At 41.1% G+C, this 21,324-nt stretch overlaps 1 protein-coding gene across 1 annotated transcript in view; it reads right to left on the reverse strand.

Annotated features, from left to right (window-relative positions):
* LOC140756998 (uncharacterized) overlaps positions 1-21,324 on the reverse strand; it is a 51,205-nt gene that overhangs the window by 12,092 nt on the left and 17,789 nt on the right. Inside the window, exon 3 of the mRNA XM_073092548.1 lies at positions 15,235-15,322. Within this exon, the coding sequence (XP_072948649.1) occupies positions 15,235-15,322 (88 nt within the window). The remainder of the gene's footprint in view (positions 1-15,234; positions 15,323-21,324) is intronic.

Consider the following 21,324-nt stretch of genomic DNA (forward strand, 5'->3'; position numbering starts at 1 on the left):
AGGGCTATTTATATCTTAATCTCGAGTATAGTAGACACTTGTGTGGTCCAAGTTATAAGTTATAGCGGGGTGATTAATTTTACGTGTGTGCGTTTTTCTGATAACAAAAATGTATGTTCTTATTTGTTTAGAAACGTTTAGGTTATGATAATGTTAGCATCGTGAAGAAATAGAAATATTTTGGAATTAGAAACATATCCGTCTATATTTCCGGAAGTTAGCATTAAAAGCTTCGTAGCAAAAAACTAACGCTCCTCAGCTTTGCATTTATAACAAATTATTTATCTGTTAAATGTTATTTATAACGGGGAAAAAAAAGCTTTTGAGAAAATTTGCACATTAGAGAGTTTAAAAAAGGGCATGCGAAGTCTTCCAATTCGGACGTAGCCAGCGCGGTGGACTATGACTTGGACTCCTCCTCTGATTCTAAGAGGAGACCCATGGGACTACTTTCTATATGAAGTGATTCTGTACAGCGACCATGAGATCATTAGTTCGCAAATGTCCGATGAATTCGATGAATTTCCAATGGAATTTGTTTTTTATGGAGTTGATTACAGATTTCTATCTCCTATTTCTATCTCCTATCTCCTGCCTGTCGGAAGAGGAGACTAAAAGGGGACTTCCGGGTTCGCGGGCGGTAAGAGTGGGAGCTCGAACCGCCGGCAAGCGACTCCATGTTGGACGGCGGTATGTGTGGCCGCATATCGTCACACACACCAGTTGATGTGGCGAGCTTTATGCTCACCAGAGTGGAGCCTGACGTAGCAACACGCTTAGAGGACTCCATTTGTGTTCCTTCCCTTCCCGGAGTCCTCATCACAGCGTCGAGGACGGTCACCGGGGGAGTTTTAGTGCGGTAAGAATCACACATAACCCCGTGTCGCTCCTACGTCACCGGGTACCTTTTGAAGGTTTCCCCCTCGTTAAAAAAAAAGGTTTGTTAGTTACGGAATAACTTAAGACAGAAGATCCCTTAAGTAGGGACTGAATAAATTAAGCGACTTGATATGATAGAAGAATTAGTTGTGAGACTTGTTTTTTTACAAGTTACTCGTATGTTTTCGATGGGATTATTTATCTTTTTTTACACCTAATCAAAATCGCTACCTCTCATGACATACACCGCACATAACCCAGATTCGGTAACAGTTTAGTGTCCGCACAAACTACACGTAACTCGCAAATAATTAGCGCTCGCATACATATTTGGCTTCAAATACTATTAGGCCGAAATGGCTGGCACATTACCGTGGTATGGTATACGAATATATTCCATTGTACGAAATATTTGACTGAATTTATATGTGATCGAGTCAGTTGCATAGCCTTTGAAAGGTAGAGCTAGTATGGTTCGGCCGGTAGGGCACCATCGGTACACTTATTTCTAGCGTAAACATAGATAAGTATAGATATCTCAATGCCTTGTAATGGAAGGAAGCCATTAAATGGCTGAAACGGCTGACAATTCTGTCAGCCATTTAATGGCTGTCATGGTGTAATTTACGCGGAACAATGCCGACATGCGCAGTTAAGTGGTGCAAAAAAAAACACGAAATCGAAGAAAAAAGTGCGGAGAAATATCGTTTCATTCGTAAATGATCTAAAAACTACATTTTTTTTTAATATTTTTCAAACACGAAAATAGATGACAGACACAATTTTAACTGTCATAACTGCTTACATTTTCTTGTTAGGAGTGAGTAATCTTTACTAATCTATGAGCGTGAAGCATATTGTTAGGGTTCCGTACCCAAACGTAAAAACGGGGCCCTATTACTAAGCCTCCGCTGTCTGTCTGTCACAGGGCTCTATCTTGAACCGTAATAGATAGACACTTGAATTTTTTACAGTGTATATAGAATGATGGCCGCTTTAGCATCAAATACTAAGAATAAAAACATCTTGAAAATAAATGGGGGTTGCCATACGAGAAAGCGCTATTTTTCGACGTTTTTCGCTTTATCTATTAAACCGTAATATATGTCTGCTGCGGTAACAAACATTAAAAATAAATTAAAATTTGGTGGTAAGCAATCTTCCGTGTGTACGACTCGCACTCTCAATAATTATCCTTAGAGCATAGATTAGTAAAGATTACTCACTCCTAACAAGAAAATGTACCCAGTTTTGAGAATTGAAATAGTTGCGTAAAAAATTTTTGCCACGTCTCCGTGCTAAAATGTCCCTAAAATATTTGAAATAATTATTTATTTAGTATGTAAATTACGCAGTATTAGTGATTTATTCGTAAATTTTCTCAAAAAATGTTTTTATTTGTCAAGAATTAAAAAAATAATTTACTAAAAAGCCATTTGTGGCTTCATTCAATTTCAAGGCGGCGAAGTATCTTTACTAATCTATGCCTTAGAGATAAAATATGGTCTAACCTAAGACCTATGGTTCGACGGTATGGCTATGGTTCGACCAAAGGCACCAACGCCACACCTATTTGTTATGTGAAGCAGTTCTGCGTTTGAAAGCGTAACTTCTAATATAAAATATTATCGATGTCTATCCATGACCCATCCCTATTCAACGAACGGTACAGTCGGGCGCGGCAGACGCGAGCCACCGTGAGAACGTCGCTACGTTAAAACTTTGCGTAATGTACAAGTACAAGGAATAGTTCTGTACATTTAAGGCTGTAATAACGCAGTGATAGCCCAGTGGTTAGGAACTCGGCCTCTCGAGGGGTCCGAGGTTCAAATCCCAGGCACGCACCTCTGATTTTTCGAACATGTGCGTATTAGAAATTAATTATCACTTGCCTAAGGTGAAGGAAAACATCGTGAGGAAACCTGCATACCTGAGAGATTTATAAAAAAATCTCAAAGGTATGTGAAGTCTACCAATACGCACTTGTCCAGCGCGGTGGACTATGGCCTAATCCTTCTCATTCTGAGAGGAGACCCGTGCCCAGCAGTGGGACAGTGATGGTTTGATGATGATTTAAGGCTCTAATACTTGAGATGAGTGGCAGACGAGCATGCAGTCCGCTTGATAGTAAGTGGTTACTGCCGCCCGTGGACATCTGTAATCAATTAGATTCCTACAGGTCGGCCACAGATGCGCCGCTACCCCTGAGGACTGAACTGGAACGCCTCGGAAAAGTCTGTCTCCCTTACACCCTTCAAACCAGAACACAGCAGCGCTTAACACTGCTGTTATAACAGAAATAGTAACGGAGTCGAACAGTGGGTTCTACGACCTTCGAACTAAGATTATCATATCACCTTTTATTAGCTAAATCTTTGTTTATCCGCTAACATAGGAATGGCGATTCTTTTCGAATAAGATCGATTCTTGAGTCGATTCGAATCGCATAATAAATCGATTCACAAAAAAATCGATGCCCAAAGAATCGATTCTCCAAAAATCGATCTTCAGCATTTTCGAACAAAAAAGGGTTAAGATAGCGAAAAAAGGGTATCAGAACCAAAGAAGCACTGAAATACGTATCCGTCAGCAAAAAATGTGTAGGACACATTTAACCAACTTCGATAAGATCGACTTTCGATTTTCCAGGATGAAAGATCGATCCATTACTGGAGATCTGTTTTTTTATAATATAGAAGTAGCAGACGAGCATGCCGTCCACCTGATGGTAAGTGGCTACTGCCGCCGATGGACATCTGTAATCAACCCTAGATAGGGTTAGATATTCCTACCTGAGGTCGGCCACGAATGCGCCGCTACCCCTGAGGACTAAGCTGGAACGCCTCGAAAAAGTCTTCCTTCAAACCGGAACACAGCAGCGAAAAGATCGATTGAAATAATCGATTTTTTGGCCCACAAGATAGATCCTTTGATTAATCGATCGCAGATCACCATCCCTACGCTATCAGAACGAGATTACGACCTTTGCGAAGTTCCTGCAGCGCATCCGCGTCCTGACCTCGGCTTTTCATATTGTTACCATGATATTAACATTCATATTGCTTGGTTTGTGTAGATTGTAATAAAACCTAGACATATTGTAGAGCGTATGGTCTAAGATTCCAATATAGGTCGACCTTCACTAAGCTGGTTAATGGATGAAACGTTTCTTGTATAATAAACGCTTTCTACACTCACAGCTCCACTAGGATTCCCTGTGTCGTGGGTGTTATGGACACACACCGAGACAAATACACAAACACCCAGACCCAGAACAGATATCTAAATTCATCACTCAGTTTCTGTTCAGAGTTTCTGAATCACACTATCGACATTTTCTCAACATGTTGCATATATACAAGCTGAACACTGAGACTGTCGGAGCATGGCCGCTGTCCGGACATGATCACTATATTTCGATAATCCATATCAACAATCGATATCAGCAGTGATAGCCTAGTGGTTATTAACTCGGCCATCTTGATCGAGCGGTCCGAGGTTCCAACCCTCAAGGCACGCACCTCTGATTCTTCAAAAGTTATGTGCGTATTAGAAATTAATTTATCACTTGCTTACACGGTGAAGGAAAACATCGTGAGGAAACCTGCATACCTGAGACATATTAAAAAAAGAAAAAGTTTTCAAAGGTATTTGACTAGGTGGACTATGGCCTAATCCTTCACATTCTGAGAGGAGACCCGCGCCCAGCTGTGGAACAGTGACGGTGATATAGACAATCTTTCAAGCTATCAATCCACCGATATTTTTCGTTTATTACAAGTTATAATTAATTTAATTTGCGCTAAAGGTGAAGGAGAACAGGTCTAACTTTAATAACCTTATTTTTTGTACAATTAGCAGATGGGCGTAAATACCAATTGAAATGTAGATTCTGATCTCATCGAAATGTTTTAGCTGGATTCAATTAAATATATAGGACGGCGCAAAATTAAAAAATTTTTTTGTTACTTTTGAACGGAAAAAATACAGATTTTGAGTAATAGAATACTTCACCAGGATCTGTAACTTTTTTTGCTAATTAGAAAATATGATATCTGTCAAGTGTCTTCCACCATAGTTGACACAAATTTGCGTCCGTTGCATCATATATCATGTCAAATCTCCCATAATTTAGACGAATCCAACGACACCTGATATGTTAAAATCTGTCAAACCATTTGGGATGTAGGATATGCTAAAGAAATTAATTTTATTGGCAATTCGACTCCGACGGCACCACCGCCATACTTATTTCTACCTAATAACAGCAGTGCTACACTGCGTAGGGATGGCGATCTGAGATCGATTAATCAAAGAATCTGTCTTTTGGGCCAAAAAATCGATAATTTCAATCGATCTCCAGTGATGGATCGAATCAATAAATCGATCTTTCATCCTAGAAAATCGAAAGTCGATCTTATCGAAGTTGGTTGAATGTGTCATACATATTTTTTGGTGACGGATACCTATTTCAGTGCTTCTTTGGTTCTGATGCCCTTCTTTTCGCTATCTTAACCCTTTTTTGTTCGAAAACACTCAAGATTAAATTTGGAGAATCGATTCTTTGGGACTCGATTTTTTTGGGAATCGACTTATTATTCGATTCTAATCGACTCAAGAATCGATCTTTTTTGAAAAGAATCGCCATCCTTATGTTAGCGGATAAACAACGATTTAGCTAGTAAACGGTGATATGACAGTCTTAGTTCGAAGGTCTCTCTGGTTCGACCCCGGCGACACCACCGGCACACCTATTTTTGTTATAACAGCAGTGTTAAACGCTGCTGTGTTTCGGTTTGAAGGATGTGGTAGAGAAGACATACTTTTCCGAGGCGTTCCAACTTAGTCCTTAGGGGTAGCGGCGCATTTGTGACCGACCTCAGGTAGGAATTCAATCTTACCTGGGGTTGATTTCAGGCGGCAGTGCCCACTTACCATTAGGTTGACTGCATGGTCGTCTGCTACTCTTATGTATATGTAAAAATTAATGTTTGTCTATATGTCCATAATAGAATGGTAAACTATGGATTTGATCATGTGATGATCTATAGCAAAGTTGTGTATGAGCCCACGAAGGTTTCTGACGACGACCAATTTTCGACAGATGGCGCCACTGTCATTCCAATGAAGGTACATATTTTCAGTTACAAGTTTGTTATTTTTGTTAAACGCGTGGAAAGCCGCGGGCACTACTAGCATATTATAAATTATACTACTGTAGATACAGTCCGCGCCAAACTGCTAGTCCGCTCTGAAGTTGTTGCGAGCAGGTGTAGTCATACAATTTGCTATGGTGACGTGATTCATTTCTATATTCAGAGCGGACTAGCAGTTTTACGCGGACTATACTAGTCGTGAAGTAGTATATAGGTATGTATAAGTATTTCTTAAAATAACCAGTAAAGTACAGTACACGGAGAGGCGCCGGTGAAAGGAGTTTGCACATTGAGTCGCCCATGTTAGAGTTATCTATGAAAGTTGGTAATTTACGAAATGCCTACTTTAATATTTCCCTACTTATTCCTAGTTTAATGTTTGATCTTCTGTTAAGCGTATCAACTGAATTCAAGATGAACTTTGAAACAAAGTGTAAAATTTGTTCGGAAAAAGCTGAAAGTAGTTACGGGGCTGTTAATGATGAAAACTACAACTGCATCATTTGATTTAAAAAAATATCTTTTTCCCTAAGCGAGTATCGAACAAGTGTAATTTGAAAATTAAAATCTTGTCCTTTTTTCATCGGTAAAAAAATGTACACACACTATAACTTTCGCTCGTTATTAATAATCAATCTATCCATTGTTTTATCTAATAAAGATCGACATTGGACATTTTTTTCATACTAGACATTGTGATTTTTCGTTCTGTGGTACTCAAAAAATCGATAGATTGATTATTAAAAACGGACTTCAACAAGCAGATTTGACACTACCTAAACATACCCCTAGTCTACAACACGATAAACCACAGTACGCGGCGCACAGTACAACACGCGTCGGTCTTTACAAGTTTAATTTAGAGCCGGCTCCTCCACTCTTGTTAATTAACTAACCCACCGGCGCACAGAGTGAGTAGCTGACAGACATGACACGATCATGTAAGCTTTTGGTCCTTCGAGCCGGACCACATGTCTAGCGCTATTTATCCACTGGTTTACTAACCAAAGATCTATATTTGACAGTTACTTCATACCAGACATTATCAAGTTTCGATCTTTGGCACACAAAATATTAGATAGATTTCTTATTAACAAAGGGCGTTATTAATAATCGATTTATCCATTCTTTTCACCACTAAAGATCGATTTTGCTAATTCTTTCTTCATACTACACATGATCAAATTTCGATCTTTTGATACTCAAAAATTTGATAGATTTTTAAAAATAAAATTTGACAAGCACATTTGATACTACGCAGACTACCTAAATCTACCCCTAGACCACAACACGATAAACCACAGTACGCGGCGCACAGTACAACACGCGTCGGTCTTTACAAGTTTAATTTAGAGCCGGCTCCTCCACTCTTGTTAATTAACTAACCCACCGGCGCACAGAGTGAGTAGCTAACAGACATGACACGATCATGTAAGCTTTTGGTCCTTCGAGCCGGACCACAAGTCTAGCGCTATCTATCCACTGGTTTACTAACCAAAGATCTATATTTGACAGTTACTTCATAATAGTAATAATCAAATCGCGATCTTTGATACACAATAAATCGATAGATTGTTTATTAACAATGGGCATTATTAATAATCAATCTATCCAATATTTTGCTTACCATAGATCGGTACTTTACAGTTACTTCAGACTAGATACTGTCATTTTCCTATCTTTGGCACTCAAGATATATTATTAAAAACGGAATTTCACAGATTGGATACTTTGCAGACTATCTAAAAGCACCCCTAGACTACAACACGATAAACCACAGTACGCGGCGCACAGTACAACACGCGTCGGTCTTTACAAGTTTAATTTAGAGCCGGCTCCTCCACTCTTGTTAATTAACTAACCCACCGGCGCACAGAGTGAGTAGCTGACAGACATGACACGATCGTTTTACATGCTTTCATTGCCTATTGCTTGCTATCTGGCTCGAAGGACCAAATTACGTGGATTATTTATAACGACGCACATAGAGATAAAAAAGTAATAGCCAAATAGTTTTAGCTCGGCCTCTCGATCGGGGGTCCGAGGTTCAAATCTTAAGCACGTACCTCTGATCTTTCAAAATTATGTTCGTATTAGACATTAATTTCCACTTGCTTAAACGATGAAGAAAAACATCGCGAGGGAACCTGCATACCTGGGAGATTTAAAAAAATTCTTAAAGGTATGTGAAGTCTACCAACACGCACTTGGGCAGCGCGGTGGACTATGGCCTAATCCCTCCCATTCTGAGAGGAGACCCGTGTCCAGCAGTGGGTCAGTAATAGGTTGACGATGACTACATAGAGATAGACCGAAGTAACACACAATATGTAAGAATAAGAAAACAAAGAGAAATGTAAAAAATAGAAATAAGATTATAGATACTTAATTGTATCAGGCGTTACTTTGCGGAAATCCATGCTATAAGTTAAGATTAAAACTACTTCGCAAAAATCCGCTACAAATATGTATGATGGTATATATTTTAAACTATGCAGTATGTACCACACTCCCTCCCTCAAAGGATGCATGCAGATGCAAAAATTAAAAATATACACCACCATACACACCACCACCAACACGTGTTTCGCTCCAAAACGGAGCGAAACACGGATTGGATTTGTAGCGGATTGTTGCGAAGTAGTTTTTATCTTAACTTAATAACATTATTAGAAGGTGGTAGAACCCTTTGTGGTTCGACTCCGGCGGCACCACCGCCACACCTATTTCTACCAAATAACAGCAGTGTTAGGCGCTGCTGTGTTCTGGTTTGAAGGGTGTGGTAAGGGAGACAGACATTTCCGAGGCGTTCCAGCTTAGTCCTCAGGGGTAGCGGCGCATCTGTGGCCGACCTCAGGTAGGAATATATAGTCCTATCTGGGGTTTTTACAGATGTTCATGGGCGGCAGTAGCCATTTACCGTCAGGTGGACTGCATGCTCGTCTGCTACTCTTATATTATAAAAAAAAATCGATCTACCTTAATACGTCATAAGCTTCGATAATATCAAGACCATTTCTGTAACAGATATAATTCTATGGTAACATGAATACATTTTCATTTACAATAGCCCCTCTTGTTATGTCTCCTGTTAGTTAAGTATTTTGTGTCGTGCAGAAAGTGTTATCGTTAGGAACATGAAGCGTTCCAATTTAGTTCCGCAAAGGACTAAATGATAACGCATTTAGTATTTTAACTTTGTCCTTGTGATGTAACGCGTTTGCTTATTAAATTAAGAAGATAGAAAACATCTTCATTCAGCTAAATTATAAATTTATTAGGGTAACTTATCGTGGCTTCCCACGGTACACGATTCTACGGATCTACACAAGAACGGAGGAAGACTTCGAATAGCCATGGACACTACCAAATTTGTACTAAGAGTAGCTATCGGTCTATCGGTCCTGAGATTCAAAAATTCAAAGTGAAAGAGATTTAAAGTAAGACTCTCAGGAACTAAATTAAACGCATTTAGCACTCTAACTTTGTCCTTATCATGTTACGCTTTTATTTATTCAATTAAGATGTGAAGGATCATCTCTGCGAAATTATCAATCTAATGCAGTAACTAACGCCGGCTTCCAAGGGTCCCTGATTCTACGGATTTACACACGAAGGACGATTATGAAATGCCACGAACAGCACTGAGGCTCTTCAAGTACCTTTTTGTTTGTTTTCGAGGGGGAAGCCTTCAAAAGGTACCCGACGACGTGGGAGCGACGCCGGGTTATGTGGGATTTTTACCGCACTAAAACCCCCCCGGTGGCCGTCCTCAGCGCTTGGTGGAGAACTCCGGGATCTCCGATGGAACACAACCGGAGTCCTCCAAGCGCGATGCCCCGGTCGGACTCTGCCCTGGGGGGAGCAGTTTACGCTTCTCCCGCACACTTGGTGTTTACGACGGCATGCGACCACACATGCCGCCGTCCTTCCCGGGATTGCTTGCCGGACGGTTCGAGCTCCTACTCTTGCCGCCGGCAATCCCGGAAGCCCCCTTTTAGTCACCTCTTGCGACTGGCAGGGGATACCGTAGCCCTAATCTAGTCCCGGAACTACAGGATCACCGCGCCGGGGGGCGCTATTTGTGCATTCAGCGCTTCCTTCTCCGCGCGGAATCGGCGCGCTCCCTGGCCCGTCCGGCGTCCTCTTTTGCGAGCATAACGCGACCACGCTATCCCACGCTTCGCCAAAGGCTCTTGAAGTACCTATCGGTCTGTCGGTCTTGAATTTCAAAGTGAAAGAGATGTAAAAATAGAGGTCGCAATGGAACTTTCAAGTTGCCGCTTCGTCGAAGATCCATGGCGGAGTTAGAGACTTGTCCTCGCTACCAGATTAGCCTATGACGATCTTGATGACGACTTTACGACGACGATTTTACGAAGATCTTTTATTATTCGACAGTGACAGAACCCTGTATGGTACAACTTCGGAGGTAAGCATAACAGCAATGTTAAGCTTTGCTGTTTTCTGGTTTGAAGGGTATTATAGTAAGAGAGGCATACTTATGCGAGCCGTTCCAACTTAGTCTTCTGGAGTAGCAACGTCTCTATGAACGACTTGATAAAGACTTAAATCTTAATCTTATCTGGGATTGATTACAGACATCCATGTGCAGCAGTAGCCTCTTACTGCATGATCATTTGCTACTTCCCTATTATAGAAAAACCTTGTATACGCAAGATGTTAAGAAAACTTCGATAGCGTGATTCAGAAATATTAGTGACGCCATCTCTGGAAGACTTGCAGAAAATCGCCACAATATTATGAAATACTAGCAGGTTATGTTTCATTTCTTATGCCCTTTTTCTGTAAGTTATCTAAATTTAATAGGATTAATCGAAGAGTACCCAAAAGTATATATAAACGAATATATAAACGCTTTCTACACTCACAGCCCCACACTAGGATTCCCTGTATCGTGGGTGCCATGGACACACAGAGACAAATACACAAACACCCAGACTCAGAAACAGAAATCTAAATTCATCATTTAGATATATGTCTGGCCGGGGATCGAACCCGGGACCCTTTGCCGTCAGACCGGTAAGGTGACCGCTCCGCCATGCGGGTCGTCAAAATACCAAGTATCTTACTCATTTATATTTGTATGGTCAAACGCTTATCGCTCATAACTTGCACCACTTAATTCTACACATAATAGATTTTTAGATAGTTTCCAATTGCAATATACGGCGGCATTATGTTACAATGAGACATTATAACAAATTGACATTCAAATTCAGCTTTAATTTTAGGTCCAGCCATTTCATTTAAACTTTTATTACGTCACACATCCACAGAGGTTTTATTACGTCATAGTGTACAAAATAATGCCAGATACATATATTAAAATTTAGAAGCACATTAGCTCAATAAAGCGATTTTAAGCCTTATTCATATTTTGAAGGTGGTAGAACCCTTTGTGGTTCGACTCCGGCGACGCCACCGCCACACCTGTTTCTACCTAATAACAGCAGTGTTCGGCGTTGCTGTGTTCCGGTTTGAAGGGTGTGGTAAGGGAGACAGACTTTTCCGAGGCGTTCCAGCTTAGTCCTCAGGAGCAGCGGCGTATCTGTGGCCGACCTCAGGTAGGAATATTTAATCCTATCTGGGGTTGATTACAGATGTCCATGGGCGGCAGTAGCCACTTACCATCAGGTGGACTGCATGCTCGTCTGCTACTCTTATATTATAAAAAAATATATATATTAAAAACGCTGGTTGCTTATAACTTGCACCATGCGAAATACGTATGCTACTGACTTATAGATATTTTTTCCGCAATATATCATCATAATTATTACGGCTGCTTTAATTATTTACATATAATTATGGCCAGTGTAATGTATGTACCTCATGCATGGAGTGACAGAGACTAAATGGGAAATATGTATGTAAAAATACGCGAAGACCAATTTAGACGTGGGCGCTTCTATATTCGAGTAATAGTACCTTCCAAAATCAGTTTAACCTTTTTAGGATTCCGTACTCAATGGGTAAAAATGGTACCCTATTATTAAGCATCCGCTGTCTGTCTGTATTTCATAGAGCTGTATTTTTTGACCCGTAATGAATACTTGATTTTTTTACTGAGTTAGTTATACATATAACGGTGGCCGCTACAACGAATACGAAAAAAAAAAAATGAAGATCGCGTTAGAAGAAACAGCTATTTTTCGGCATTTTTCGATTTATCTTTTGAATCTTAACCAGTCGAATTGTTACAATGCATTTACTTCTAAGTCTGCTATGATAAGAGATACTAAAAATAAAAAAAAATAACAAAATTATGTGGTAGCGTACAGTCCGCGTAAAACTGCTAGTCCGCTCTGAATATAGAAAATGAGTCGCGTCGCCATAGCAAATTGTATGACTACACCTGCTCGCAACAACTTCAGAGCGGACTAGGAGTTTGGCGCGGACTACACCCCCCTCCGTGTCGCACATTGTGTTCTACTCGTCTTTTTTCAAACATTTATACATATTTTTATTTTTATTTAATTATTTTTATTTTTAAAAAAACACTCACAGCCCACACTATCTGATTCCCTGTATCGTGGGTGCTATGGACACACACAGAGACAAATACACAAACACCCAGACCCAGAAACAGAAATCTAAATTCGTCATTTAGAAATCTGTCTGGCGATCGAACCCGGGACCCTCTGAGCGTCAGACCGGCATGGTGACCGCTCCGCCACGCGGGTCGTCGGGTATATAATACATACATATAATACAGACACGCTAGCCTACAACAGCGTCAGTTTCACTGTACGCACTAAATTTTCGCCATTTTCCGTCAAATCGCCACCCGCTACTATCTTGCACCACACAAAACAGTAGCCGGTCGATCTATAGATAATTTGCCACAGCGTTGTACGCTAGCATTATGTTACAATCTAACTTATTATTACACGACTTGGCTACCTGAATTATTTATATTTATTGCCAGTTTAAATATTGCAACTCTAGTGATATCTCGTGGGTACGTTCGAGGATTAATCTTATTCCACTATATGTATTGTATGCGTCATTTCAATTTGATTTCTTTTTTATAATATAGGAGTAGCAGACGAGCATGCAGTCCAGCTGATGGTAAGTGGCTACTGCCGCCTATGGACATCTGTAATCAACCCCAGATAGAATTAGATATACCTACCTGAGCTCGGCCACAGATGCGCCGCTGCCCCTGAGGACTAAGCTGGAACGCCTTGGAAAAGTCTGTGGCCGACCTCAGCTAGGAATATCTAATTCTATCTGGGGTTGGGGTTGGTACAGATGTCCATGGGCGGCAGTAGCTACTTACCATCAGGTGGACTGCATGCTTGTCTGCTACTCTTATATTATAAATAACAGGACGTGTCAAATGTCTTTCGTAGGAAAAAAATAAAAAATATAAGCCTTCTACACTCACAGCCCCACAATAGGATTCCCTGTATCGTGGGTGCGATAGACTCACACAGAGACAAATACACAAACACCCAGACTCATAAACGGAAACCTAAATTCATCAGACATTTCTGTCTGGCCGGGGATCGAACCCGGGACCCTCTGCGCGTCAGGCCGGTATGGTGACCGCTCCGCCACGCTGGTCGTCAATATAAACGAGTCTTAAACGATAGGTGATTGTGCGATAAATTTCGCGTGATAAAAATACAATGCCAATATTCCAATATGGCGCTATGACGTCATAATGACCTCATTTTTTGCACGGGTTGCATGGACTGAGCTCTTCGGATTTTTTGCTGTCAATATTGTGTTGCATTGCCGTTTTACGCGACCTCTAAATGTTTTTGTGGTACTTGGGTGATGAATGTTCGTGATTTATTAGTATACATTTTTTTGTATTGAACTATGGTGTTCTAGAAGGACGTGATAAGAAAGCAACGTTTGACGATAACATGAAGCGATCTACTCGTAACTTAGTTCTCAAGATAATCAAGTAAGGGGTAACATTAAGAAAGTGGTAGAATCTTTAGTGGCTCAACTCCGGAGACTCTTCCGCTACTATTATGCCGTATAACAGCAGTGTTAAGTGCTACTGTGTTCTCGTTTGAAGGATGTGGTAAGGCAGACATACTTATCCGAGGCGTTTCAACTTAGGCGTTTAACTTAAACGGTGAAGGAAAACATCGTGAGGAAACCTGCATACCTGAGAGATTTAAAAAAAAAAAAAAACTTAAGGGTATGTGAAGTCTACCAATACGCACTTGGCCAGCGCGGTGGACTATGGCCTAATCCTTCTCATTCTGAGAGGAGACCCGTGCCCAGCAGTGGGACAGTAATGGGTTGATGACGATGATGATGAATTTCAACTTAGTAATCAAGGATAGCAACGCATCTGTTTCGCATGATAACAATATGAGAATAATCCAATACGGCGCAATGACACCAATTTGGTCTCATTTTTTGCACGGGGTTGCATGGACTGAGCTCTTCGGATTTTTTGCCGCCTATGTTGTATTGCCATTTTATGCTTTGATGTGACCTCTAAATTATTTTGTATTGATTTATTGGTCATATGGTTTGATACATTTTACAACCTTTTATTTTTTGCACGGGTTGCATGGACTGAGCTCTTCGGATTTTTTGCCGCCAATGTTGTATTGCCATTATATGCTTTGATGTGACCTCTAAATTATTTTGTATTGATTTATTGGTCATATGGTTTGATACATTTTACAACCTTATATTTTGGCACGGGTTGCATGGACTGAGCTCTTCGGATTTTTTGCTGTCAATATTGTGTTGCATTGCCGTTTTGTACGACCTCTAAATGTTTTTGTGGTACTTAAGTGATGAATGTTCGTGATTTATTAGTATATATTTTTTGTATTGAACTATGGTGTTCTAGAAGGGCGTAATGAGGAAGAAACGTTTGACGACGACATAAAGCGTTCTAACTTAGTTCTCGAGATAATCAAGTAAGGGGTAACAATAAGGGTAAGGGTAAGCGGGTAAGGGGTAATTTTACCACCTTTTTATTATTTTTAATCTTAAGTAAAAAAATCGCTATCATCATTTTTCCTAACCTAACCTAACCTAACCTAAACCAAAATACATTTAACAACAGAAAGTTATAAACGATATATCAATCGACGCTTAGCATAAACACTCTGAGAAAGCTCCCCGCTCTTCCTAGCAGTAGCATGATGATGATGATGATGATGATGATAATGATGCTACTGATGATACATACCAAAGCCGCGCGTTCGTCTCCTCGGCGTCGGAGACCGCCTCTTCAGGCTGAGGTCCACCGGCTCCAGCTGGACAGGTGGCTCGCACGCCTGGGGACATAGAACATTCTAATATTAGCAACATATATAGCATTATTCCTCTTTTTTCGATATAGAATGCAAATAAATAGGTAGTCCATCTGATGGCAAGTAGCTGCTTACTATCAGATGTTGGTAGTAGTAGTACCTAGTAGCTACTACCGCCCTTAGACGTCTGTTTTAAACCTCAGATAAGATTAGAAAGACAAAATTAATATTTTTTCGTCGGATAATTGAATAAAATAAGAAAAAAACATGTAACAAAAACAGCATATATAATTTCTGGGTTGACACCGAAGTCACCAGCATCAAACCATTTTTTGACTAATTACTGTCATCATCATCATCAACCCATTACTGTCCCACTGCTGGGCACGGGACTCCTCTCAGAATGAGAAGGATTAGGCCATAGTCTACCGCGCTGGCCAAGTGCGGATTGGTAGACTTCACATACCTTTGAGTTTTTTTTTTTTTTTTATAAATCTCTCAGGTATGCAGGTTTCCTCACGATGTTTTCCTTCACCGTTTAAGCAAGTGATAATTAATTTCTAATACGCACATAAATTTGAAAATCAGAGGTGCGTGCCTGGGATTTGAACCTCGGACCCCTCAATCGAGAGGCCGCGTTTCTTAACCACTAGGCTATCACTGCTGTAGTGATGATGACTAATTACTGTAGTGTACATCATTGCCGTATTCGAGGCTGAGGGATAAGGTAAGGAAGTGTACTCTGTGCGGTAAGGGAGACATACTTTTCCGAGGCGTTCCAGCTTAGCCCTCAGGGGTAGCGGCGCATCTGTGGCCGACCTCAGGTGGGAATATCTAATCCTGGGGTTGATTACATATGTCTATGCACGGCAGTAGCCACTTACCATCAGGTCGACTGCATGCTCGTCTGCTACTCCTATATTATAAAAAACTAGCTGTAAATAAAAAAATGTAAAGGATGAACAACCCTTATCACTTAGGGAAATGAAAAATAGATAGTAGCCGATTCTCAGGCTTACTGAATACGCCTATAAAATTTGGTTAAGTAAATCAGTAAAGCCGTTTCGGAGGAGTACGGTAACTAACACTGTGACACGAGAATTTTATATACAAGATATATATATATGATAAGGCTTACATATATGCCCGAGGCGTTTCAACTTAGTCCTCGGGCAAACAAAATCAACAACAACATATTTGTAACCAATTTGATGACCAGTGTTTTTTACACATATAAAAGACCGGAAGAAACCACTTACCCTCAAGTGGACCGCACGCTTTGCTACATAAGTATCAAAAAAATACATAGGTATTAGGAATCAATTAGTATTAACTAATGAGGTAATTAAACAATTTGGGATATCCGATAGTTTCATATGAATAAATTTGTGTGATTGACGTGTAACTTGGGAAATAGTAGGTACTCGTATTTGTAACTAAAGCATTATTTCAACTAATAAGAACTGCCGTGTTGCTTTTTGGAGGGTAGGAGAGACATACTTAACTGAGGCGTTCCAATTTAGTCTGCAGCGACAGCAACGTATGGGTACGTACCCATACTACGGTACCCATTCAAATACAGCTCGAAAAACATAAGATTTTTATAAAAAAAACATTGAATACCTGATGAAAGCCAATGACCGCCTCCCGGCCCTGTGAATAAGCGTGTTATTTTTCAATATTCCCTCCCCCCCTAAACGTGACCTTTCGTTTTTTCTTTCTTTTCTTTACGAGGACGTGGGAGCGACGCCCAGTTATGTGGGATTTTTACCGCACTAAAACCCCCCCGGTGGCCGTCCTCAACGCTTGTTGAACTCCGGGTTCTCCGACGGAATGCAACGGGAGTCCTCCAAGCGCGATGCCCCGATGGGGCTCTGCCTTGGGGAACAGTTTTCGCTCCTCCCACACCATCATGTTCACGACGGTATGCGACCACTCATACCGCCGTCCTTCCCGGGGTCGCTTACTGGACGGTTCGAGCTCCCACTCTTGCCGCCCGCAACCCCGGAAGCCCCCTCTTAGTCGGTTACGACAGGCAGGGGATACCGTAGCTCTATTCTAGTCCCGGAACTACAGGGACAATGGGTACGTTCCCTACCGTTGCTGCCGCTGAAGAGTTGAAACGCCTCAGTTAAGTATTTCTGCCTAATAACAGCAGTGTTAGGCGCTGCCGTGTTCCGTTCTGAAGGGTGTGGTAAGGGCGACTTACTTTTCCGAGGCGTTCCAGCTTAGTTCTCAGGGGTAGCGGCGCATCTGTGGCCGACCTCAGGTAGAAATATCTTATCCTATCTGGGGTTGATTACAGATGTCCATGGGCGGCATTAGCCACTTACCATCAGGTGGACTGCATGCTCGTCTTCTACTCCTATATATATTTTTTATAATATCTCCTATATTAGCAGAACACCGGAACACAGCAGGGCCTAAAACTGCTGTTATTAGGAAGAAATAGGTGTGGCGATGGTGCCGCCGGAGTCGAACCACAAAGGGTTCTACCACCTTCCACGGGTGTAGAAGGGGTTTCCTTCCTATATTATAACAAAGATTTTTTTGGGTTAGGTTTCCAATTACGAATGTCTATACCACATTGACCATTCACCATCAGATGGACTGCTACCTCGTTGGCGTATTAAAAATAATATATTCAGTAATTCAACAGCAAGTGTAAATAGAATGAAGAATCCGTATTTCACGGTCCGCTGGTGCACGCAACGCCGAATAAGGACGTACAAACAGACAGACATGTCGATACATACATATGTATCGTGCGTGCAACAAGACCAATTAGTTGTTACGTATATACGTTTTGTGCGCTGATATGCTTGTGGCACTGGCATTGCAATTTGCAATTGATACGTCGAATTAAGCCATATTGAGGAAATACTCAAAAAAATGTATTTACCAAATAATTGGTCAAGCGTGAGTCCCACTCGCGAGGGTTCCGTAGCAACAAATTCTCATTTTTTTTTTATTTTTAGTATTTGTTATGATAGCAACCTTAGAACTATATATGCTTTGTGAAAATTCGAACTGTCTACTTATTACAGTTGAATAGATAATGCGATAAATAACAAAAAATAGTTTCTTGTTTCTTGTGTGGCGACACCCATTTATTTTGAAGTTTATTTTTTAATATTATAGCGGGCACCATTATATAGACACTGTAAAAATCGCATGCGTCTATCTATTACAGTTAAGAAAAAAAAATGAACAAAAAAATACAACCGACTTCTATGTCACTACAAGGTAAAAAATAATTCAAATAAATGTTGGTTTAGTACATAGTTCTGAAGTCGCTCAATATATTTCGGTCGATAACGGCGTAAACAGCGTTTCCAATATGAGCACCGACTTCACCGGTTGGGACAGAAAAGTAAATAAATCGAACTAAGTGGTAAACTCTGCGAGTAGCTCGGTCCAATTCACCAAGAAAAACTACAACGTAAACGTTAACTATATTTGACATTTGTAACAATTATACCCATCGGTTCAGGAGTTACATGTTTTGTCTCCAGAACCCACTCTGATCCTCATCATATTTAAATGGGACCAACTTGTAGCAATTGTCCACACACGAAATTCAAGGCATTAAAAAGGTTCATAAACGGCGAAGTTATAGCTGTTATATTTACATGAGTTCCCCTCATTTTCTCCAGAACCCATAGATGGATCCTAACCATATTTAAGTGGGACCAACTTCCACCTCGTCTCTACACCATAACAAATACACAATAGAATAATTAAAATCGGTCCACTAACGGCGGAGTAATTCGTGTACATACATAAAAAATATATATACCGGCCGAATTGAGAACCACCTCCTTTTTGAAGTCGGTTAAATAAAGCTTTATTCGCTAGATAGAGCTTTATTTTCTATTATGGTTAAGAAGATAGAGACGTACAGGCAGCAGAGGCTTAATAATAAGGTTTCTTTTTTACCACATAATTTTAGAAGATTGCAAACGTCTTCTATAATCTTTTACATTTCGCCAATGCATCAAGAACTTCAAGTCACAACACTCTATACTCAACACTGACGACTTATCTGATAGACTAATGGATATATCCGTAATAAAACTAAATAAATAGCTTCAAGCTAATGTGGTTATCGATAAAACGTCATCACACTCCCGTCCCTACCTTACAAGGGGCGCGGCGCGGGCGCGGTCGCTTTCGTAACTTCCGATGTTTCGAGTCGAGATTGGCGAATAGAAATCGATTTCCTCTATGACGTGGTTATACAACGGATGGGTAGTCTTCGATAATATTTATAATATAAGTGTTATGAGCTACTTGAAGAATCTTTAAGACTTAAGTCCAATATGCTTTAAGAAATTGAATTACCAAACGAGGTCCACCTGATATCTACTGCCGCCCATGGACATTTGCAATCAACCCCACATAAGACGCGTTGTTGCCATTACTGGACTAAATTGTAACGCCATGTCATATAAGTATCCCTTTCTTAGTGACCCCTTTTTTTTTGGGGGAGACCTTCAAAAGGTACCCGGTGCCGTGGGAGCGACACAGGGGTATGTTGGATTTTTATCGCACTAAAACCCCCCCGGTGGCCGTCCTCTACGTTGCCAAGAGGACTCCGGGATCTCCTACGGAACGCAACCGGAGTCCTCTGAACGCGTTGCCCCTTCGGGCTCCACCCAGGTGAGCTCCAGGACTCGCCATACCGTCTGGTGTTTACGACGGTATGCGACCACCCACACCGCCGTCCTTCCCGGAGTTGCTTACCGGACGGCTCGACCTTCTTAGTGACCCCTAAAAATTTGGTGGTCCATCAAATGGCGGTATGGTAGTCACTGCCGTATGGGTGTCAGTAATCAACCCCGTGTAAAGAAAGATTGAAGGCGTACCTGTAGTCGGCTACAGATACATTGATACCCTTGACGACTAAGTTGAAACGCCTCGTGCAGATGTCGCTCTTACCACACATACAAACCGCATCACAAAAGCATTTGAAAGAAGGAAAGAAAGAAAGAAAGAAAGAAAGAAAGAAAGAAAGAAAGAAAGAAAGAAAGAAAGAAAGAAAGAAAGAAAGAAAGAAATATTTCTTTTCGTGGGTAGGTGTGAAAAGTTAGACACGTAAATTTTTGGAACTCTATATTATAATAATTAAAAAAAACAGTTATAAGTGTTCTGATGTTAAAATAAACTTCACGAAACCTACCAGCTACTTTCAAAATTGTCCTTAACTATTTACACTCCACAACACTGCACTTTACATCAGCTGATCGTAATGGACTCGCTTAAGGGAACCTTGACTGCAATGTCTGAGCTATTCAACTCTCGCATGGCCGAGTTCCAGCAAGAACTACAAAAAAGTAGCTCCACTGCACCGTCCACATCCGCACTAGCTTCTGAATTCACGGCATTTAAGAAGTTTATTGCCTCGGCGCTGGAAACGGTACAGCGGCAAGTCGAATTTCTCGGAAGAGAATTTGACCGCTTGGAGATGAAAGGCCGTCGCAAAATGCTCCTGTTACATGGTGTCCCGGAAGAGCAGTCGGAGGATACAGCAGCACTGGTTGTGGCTTCGGTCAATAACAGGTTAAACGTATCTGAGTTCACGAAGTCCTCCATCACCCGTTGTCATCGGCTGGGGCGTCCCACGGGGAAAAAGGCCAGACCCATAGTGATTAAGTTCCGTGAGGTACCCGTTCGTGACAAAGTTTGGTTCGGCAAGACGAAACTCAAGGGCACTGGTTTCACTTTGTCCGAGTTTTTGACCAAAACTCGGCATTCAGTGTTTATGCGGGCCAGGCAGCGATTCGGTGTCTCGAAATGCTGGACCCGTAGTGGTGTTATACATGTCCTGGCTCCTGATGACTCCCTCCACCAAGTGGACAGCCTGGTGGATCTCGAGGGCATCGCAGGAGTGGCGGCTGCTGCTACTTCAGCACACCCTTCAAGTCAGACGTCGGACGACAAGGCAGGGCAGCGGCCAAAGAGGACTCACAGAAAGTAACAAGTTGTTGTTTTGTTTTCGCTTCTTTATTACTTTCCTATCACGC

This window comes from Epargyreus clarus, unplaced genomic scaffold (genome assembly GCF_041222505.1).
Source record: "Epargyreus clarus isolate Ecla_fem2 unplaced genomic scaffold, WU_Ecla_fem_2.2 ptg000036l, whole genome shotgun sequence".
NCBI classification, from domain to species: domain Eukaryota; kingdom Metazoa; phylum Arthropoda; class Insecta; order Lepidoptera; family Hesperiidae; genus Epargyreus; species Epargyreus clarus.